At 33.3% G+C, this 7,500-nt stretch overlaps 1 protein-coding gene across 3 annotated transcripts in view; it reads left to right on the top strand.

The window, feature by feature from the left end:
- The first annotated feature begins 5,869 nt into the window (after positions 1-5,869).
- Positions 5,870-7,500, top strand: part of LOC122264259 (rab GTPase-binding effector protein 1) — a 49,149-nt gene continuing 47,518 nt past the window's right edge. For all 3 annotated transcript variants that reach the window (XM_043033065.2, XM_086533983.1, XM_043033063.2), the window contains exon 1: positions 5,870-6,011. In XM_043033065.2, the coding sequence (XP_042888999.1) occupies positions 5,966-6,011 (46 nt within the window). In that variant the 5' untranslated portion in view covers positions 5,870-5,965. The remainder of the gene's footprint in view (positions 6,012-7,500) is intronic.

Raw genomic sequence — 7,500 nt, 5'->3', positions numbered from 1 at the left:
GATTATGATAAAATATGGATATATACATATACATATATATATATATATATATATATATATATATATATATATATATATATATATATATATATAATATATATATACATATGTAATACATATATATATATATATATATATATATATAATATTATATATATATATATATATATATATATATATATATATATATATATATATATATATATATATATATATATATATATATATATATATATATATATATATATATATATATATATAATACACACACACACACACACACACACACACACACATATATATATATATATATATATATATATATATATATATATATATATATATATATATATATATACATTTGAAAAACGATGTCACGAGAAAATTACGTTTAAAGTAAAGATTATTTGTAACAATGTACATTGTGCAGTACTTTCAGCAGCGTGACCCGAGTCTTAAAAAGTGATGGGGTCAATAGATTTTTTTTCTGAATGCAGATATTCGGACTGAAGGCCGTGTTGGAAGGCGCTGTTAGCCTCCCAATTAACTGAAATAAATGTAATCTTGGAGATTTAATGTTAATGCCTTTCCCTCCTCAATAGAATATGTATAGTTACAAAAACGACATATTGAGGAAAGAGGATTACTTTCCACCTCGGTTCTGTACATGAACGTTTCTAAGCTCGTGCAGGCATGTAGCGTTTTACCCTTCATCTTCATTTGAGTGGAGAACGATGAATAAAGTATTTTAAATGTCAAGTATTACTTCAATCTTAATAACTTAATTTCTTCTAAAGAAATTACAAAGCTTGTCAAAGTAAGACAGTTAGGGAAATGTATCATCGTTATATCGAACGGTGTCCTTTCAGATGCTGACGTTGGTTCCATCTCACGCCATTTACTTCCACCTTGACGTTCAGCTTCTCTTCCAGGTCTTTCCTACACGTCAGTCTCTGTCCTTCTTTTACACGCTTTCCTTCTATCATCCCAATTGGTACAAATTTCCCAAGCCCTCTGTTCTCATCACACGCCAAAGAATTTTCACCTCCTTCGATACAGTAACTTCATCAACACTCTGCTCGACTTCATCCTCTTCGAAAGCTCTCCGTTGGTGGCCGCCTCCGCCCAGCTCATCCGCAGCATCCTTCTCTGACGCCACCTCTCCGGCGCCGCGAGTCTCATCTACGGTGTGTCGGTCACGTTACCTTTCCATGTAAAGGCAGACCAAACATAACACCTTAGCACTCTCAATCTGATACCTATCTTTACACTCTTACTTTTCAGAACATGTTCTTAAGCGCTATCTTCGAATGTCCAATTCTTGATTTTATTTATCGATCACATCTCACATCCGATGGCACCCTGCTTTCCAAATGGCAAAACTTTTCTACTTGCTCCAATCTCTCTCCGGAAATTGTTAATCTGCATCCCGGCGAAGGGCTTTTCTTAGATGCAACCACAATAATGACTTCTGTTTGTTCAATGCTGCTTCACTCCTTGCCGCAACGATGAGTCTCCTCTGAGTCTGCCATCAGTGTTGTGCATCGGAATATCTGATATCTTGGTGATCTACTTCCCTCAAGATAACTTATGTATGCAACGAGAATAGATGCATAAAATATACTCATCATTCCATCAATTCTGCTTGCAGCCTTTTCATCCCATTATAGATTCCTAACCAACTCCAATTCCTTTTCATCGATGTCTTATTGCTCTAACATCTCCATGAATCTTCAATGGAGTATTTTATCAAATGTCTTCGCGTAATCAATTAAGTATCTTTGCAAAACTTTCTTTATCTGCATCGATCTTTCCATAATCATTCTTGATAGGTATGATTACACGACCCTTATGTCCTTATCATTCACGTCCCTTACAGCACTTCAGCATCTTCGCCTCTTGTCCTGCCCACCACACGGTTAATCAGCTCCCTGAGTAGGACTTTTGATCATGCCGCAAAAGGTCCTATGCAGCTCGCATTCTGTCGTTCCTGGTTTCTTATGCAGCATCTGGTCATCGGATCTTTTTCGACAGCAACCTTTTACTTTTCCATTCCTCATTTGTTTGATAGCCTTAGATACTTCTTACTTCAAAATAAGGAAGACTTACTTTTCTTTCTGATACCAGACTTTTCTCCCCGATAGTTATCAAACCCCCAACTAATTTACACTTCCCACTTCTCCAGATTTGTTTTCCTTTGCTTTCGCCTGAGTCCATCCAGACGCCCTGCAACGACCCTGCCTTACAACGCTGTGCATCCTTGCACAGTTAACTTATCCAAACTTTTCAACAAGAAACACTTCCTGAGCCTCGTTGCATCTGTTCCTGATCTCCTTGCCCAGCGGTTTATTATACCTCTCCTGATTGGTGTTTTTGCCTTTTCTTCTTCCATTCATTAGTTTCAATACTTCCTCCGTCATCCACAATCTCTTTGCTCTTCGTTCCGGTTTGAGAAGCTTTATTCAACACGCTTCTGCTTCATAACAGTTCTAGTTTATTTCAGCGCCTGTTTCATCCATCTCCTTTCTCACACGTTCACAAAACTCTATTCTTGTGTTTTTCATTTACAGGGCCTCCAAATAAAGAAATATAGCAACTAATGAACAAAGAGAATTACTGCATTATCATCACGATTTGATATACATAATTGCCATAACAATATTTCCTGGCATTAATCCCCATGCCTATTTAGCATTCAATTTCCCGAAGAATTAGCGGGACTAAATAGTTGCTTCGTCATGATTTGACAGACAGATTCTTCCACAATGGCACGTCTGAACCCGCCATGTCACTCCGACAGTCAGTCTCGTCAAGCCGGAACAATGCCATTCAGTCCTGATTCCTTGCATAACTACGATAAGCGGTTGCCTCCTTTCCAGCTCTTTTTCTGGGAACTGAAAGAATAATCTAATTTTCAAAAAAGTGATACTGTTTGTTACCTGTGCTTGAGATACTCCGACCTGCCTTCGTTTGTTAGCAATTCCTCCGAAAGCAACGATTTCTAATTAAGGATAAAAATCTAATTAAGATCATTCGCAGGTAAAATGATACTTATTTTTATTCATTATTATCAATAATAATCATGAGCTGCATTATATCTAATGTTCTTGTCGTTATTATGGTTATACCATTATTATCTCTGATGATGACTCATCATCATTATCTTCGATATAGCTTAATTCCACCACAACTATAAAAAACAAATGCATTTGTTTGAAGACTCCCAAATAGCGAAAGTGGTTGCGGTTATACGGATGTTAGCGAGTACGTGTGTGTGAGTAAATTGGGATGTTCCTGCCGCGGTAACGCTGTTACAAGTCCCCGGGAAGGTGGCTCAACCGCCTCTGCTCGTGCTTCCAGCCATCGCCGGTATTGCAGGATCTTGCATTCAAACTGCAGCAATCTTCTCGGCAAATTAATTATACTGATATAAAAACCTATTTCGTACTTTCATTACAAGGTTTGTTTCTAAGAGGTAAATTTATATAGATGTATGTAGTACATATGCATGTGTGTGCGTGTGTGTGTATGTGTGTGTGTGTGTGTGTGTGTGTGTGTGTGTGTGTGTGTGTGTGTGTGTGTGTGTGTGTGTGTGTGTGTGTGTGTGTGTGTGTGTGTGTGTGTATGTGTGTGTGTGTTCATACATACATAATTATATGTATATATATATATATACACATATATACAAACACACATATATGTGTGTGTTTATATATGTATGAGGGCTTACCCTCAGGGACAGAACTACCGGGGGGGGGGGGGGCACTGGAGGCACTGGAGGCACACACACCCTCTTTTCAGGGCGGTGCCTCCCTATTTTGAAGCAATAACACATTATAATGGTAATGACTATCACGATGATAATGATAATGATAATAATATTAATAATGATATAATTATAGTAATAATGATAATGATAATAATAATATTGATAATAATAATAATAGTAATAATAATGATAATGATAAAGATGGTTTAAATAAAAATGATGAAAATAATAATAGTAATAAAGATAGTATTGATATTGATAATGATGATGACAATAAGAATAATGATATAATACCAAGAATAAGACTGATAATAATATTGGTAATAAAAATTATGATCATGATAATAGTAAAGACAATAATCATATAATCAATCATGATGATACTGATTATATTTTCTATAGAATTGATAATCACAACATCAGCAATGATAAGGATATTGATAGTAGTGACAATGATAATATGATGATAGTGGTAATACTGATGATGATGATGATGATGATGATGATGATAATGATGATGATGATAATAATAATAACAATAATAATAATAATAAATAATAATAACAGTAATTATGATAGTAATGACAAAACCGATGGAACAATAACAATAAGAAAAAATTATGATAACAATAACATTAATAGCAAATAATAGTATCATTCAACACCAATTACTAAAATTAGTGATCACACCACTGCTACTAATGATAATGATGATAATGATATGCTAACTCTAACAATACCAAAAATGACAGTGATACTGATATAATGATAATAATAATAATAATATAATAATAGTAACAGCAGTAATGATGATCACAAAAACAAGAACAGTAATATTAATAAGGTTAATTGTAATGATAATGATAATATCATTAACAATGGCAATGGCAATGATGATATTAGATATTAACAATAATAATGACAGTAATAATGGTAACAATAATGATAATAATAATAATAACAATAGTGGTTAACATATAATAATCCTAATGACAATAATAATAATAATGTTCATAATGATAATGATTAAGATAACAATGATAATAGTAATAATGATAATAATAATAATGATAAATTAATGGTAATAATCATGATGATGGTAATGATACAACTACATATGCTATTAATCCCAATTATGATTATGATAATGAGAAGGACATTAGTATTATAAATAATGATAATGATAATAATAAAAATAATGATATTAATAACAATGAAAAAAGGTAACAATTATACAAATGGTGATAATAATATTGATGATAAATATATTAACAATATCAGTAATATATCATTCATGATAATGATAATAAATAAAGATAATGATGATAATAACAATAATAATGATAACTATACCAATGATAACAAAAATAATAATAATAATGATGATATTAATAACAATAATGATAATGATAATAGTGGTGATAATAATAATAATAATGATTATAAAAAAATAATAATAGTAATAATAAATTAATAATTATAATAATGATAATAGTTCAATTATGATGATGATGATAACGATCATAATAAAAATAATGATGGTAACAATGATAATAATAATAATAACAATGATGAAAATAATAATCATAATAGTAATCATACAACAATGATGATAATAATCTCACACAGGCAGTTATAGGCTTATTTTTCATGTTTTGGAATGCTTAATAAATCGTCCATAATGTATCCTTTCTTTATTTCTCTTCTAAACTCATACTTAGGTGTGCATACCACATTTCTCTACGCATTACTAATCAACATATTTTAAACCAGAGGTAGGATAGAGAAGGAAATGCCAATAACCTCGAAAATTTCCCTCCCTGCACCTTGATTACCAGAAGCTCATCCTTTCCACATAGACGCAGAAGAAACACGTGCTAATAACTCCATAAATGCAATTGTAAACAACACAAAATAAACCATACAATCAATACAGCCTTCAAAATTCACCAGACGTGCCCAGTCAACTCGCCTCCGACCAATCAGAGCGCCATTAGGTGCGGCCTGGGATTCTGATTGGCTAGTTGCCGGGAAGAGGCGAAAACCTGTCAGCTCCATGGTGGTGCGGCCACGAGCAGCTGATTTCAGAGGTCTTGAGATGTCAGCACAGTGATGATGTCAGCCTCGAGGTGATGTCAGCGTGATAGTGGTGTTTGCAGGACTCTTTTTCGGTCGTCAGGAGTGCCAGCTGTCAGCATGGAGGAGCCAGGAGACTCAGGAGAGGAGAAAAATGCGGTCGATGGTTAGTGTTCTCATGCACGATAGGCAGATGACCCGATTTTCCTGTTAGAGTTTATGTTCCTTGTTTTTATCTCCCATTTTTCATGGATGTATTTAGATTTATGTGATTGTTTCGTCAGTAGGTTGGTGTTCTTTCACCTCGTGTCTGCCGAGCGAGTCGTAATTTGATGTCTGTAGAAGAACATAAAGTTTATCAATGTATGTTTTCATAAATTATGAGGCCAACTTGTTCTAAGCCACCCATAAACTAAACAGAAATCGTACCATATAATATCATTATACAGTAAAACAGATTTAGATATAATTTTTGGAAGACAACATTTATTTACTAGTTTCCAGAGTGTTCTCACATGAAATGAATGAATGGATGTATGGTGATGCTGGGATGGGTACTTGTGGCCCAGGCTTAGTGTTATGGTTGGTGAACCAAGAAATGTTATAAGTGATTTTTATGTTATGATCTGTTAAACAAATGGAATGATAGCATTTTTATTGATGAGGGAAGATAGATATAAGATTGAAAAGAAAATGGAACAGATGAGACTTAGGTAATTTATATTGTACGGAAATGCATGTCATGTAAATATGGATTGAAGTATGTGTACCTTATACTGGCAATATGATACTATTTAGTGTTGCAAAAATTGATTACACTAGCTATCATATTAATGAGTGTATTATTAATGGTTTTCATTTATATATTTTAAGTTATCTAAAGAAATTCATTACAATTACTTATGCATCAACAGAGTGGCAAGACCAGCATTTTTGATTCAATATTTGTGCTCGAGAGACATGTCACACACACGGGTCTGGCAGCTGGGTCATATTTTCTTTCTTTATTTTTTTACCATAAGAATTTGTATTATCATGGATTTTCTATTGCTTTTATATTATCATTTTTAATCTGGGTACATGCACCATCTACTGTGTGTTTGTTTTGTTAGTCTGAATTTTTATTCATAATTGGTTCCACAAGTGCTTAGTCACCAAGGTGTCCATTAATAGGCCTACCTGTCGTCACATGTTCATTGAATTTTTAGGAAAAAGTTTTTATTTCTATTATTATTTTCATGGCTATGAAGGTTAGTATTATTATTATTATTATTACGACAGTAATACTGATGATAACAACTCCAGTAATAAAAATGCAAACTTTTTAAATTAAATTCAAGGAAAGAGGTTGACAAGAGAAATCATGTAGGCCTACTTAGGGACTCCTTGGTGACTAACCACTTGTGGAACCATTTATCTGCAAAAAAGGTAATAAAAACAAAACCACATGCCAGGAGTGCTTGTATGTAAACAAGCACTCGTGGTATCAATAGGTTAACTGAACATCAAATTATCAAGTAAGAATGCCACATTTTTGGGTCCTAAATGCATTTGTTTAGCAAACTGTTTAGTTAATTATGGAAAATTTTCTTAATAATTTATTTTTAAAATAAAGCTTTTAGAGAAGAGGTATGTGCAGCCAAATAAGATGTAAA

Source organism: Penaeus japonicus, unplaced genomic scaffold, assembly GCF_977035675.1.
Source record: "Penaeus japonicus unplaced genomic scaffold, GWHDUDI00000001_assembly GWHDUDI00000040, whole genome shotgun sequence".
Taxonomy (NCBI): domain Eukaryota; kingdom Metazoa; phylum Arthropoda; class Malacostraca; order Decapoda; family Penaeidae; genus Penaeus; species Penaeus japonicus.
This window is presented reverse-complemented; position numbering and strand designations above follow the sequence as displayed.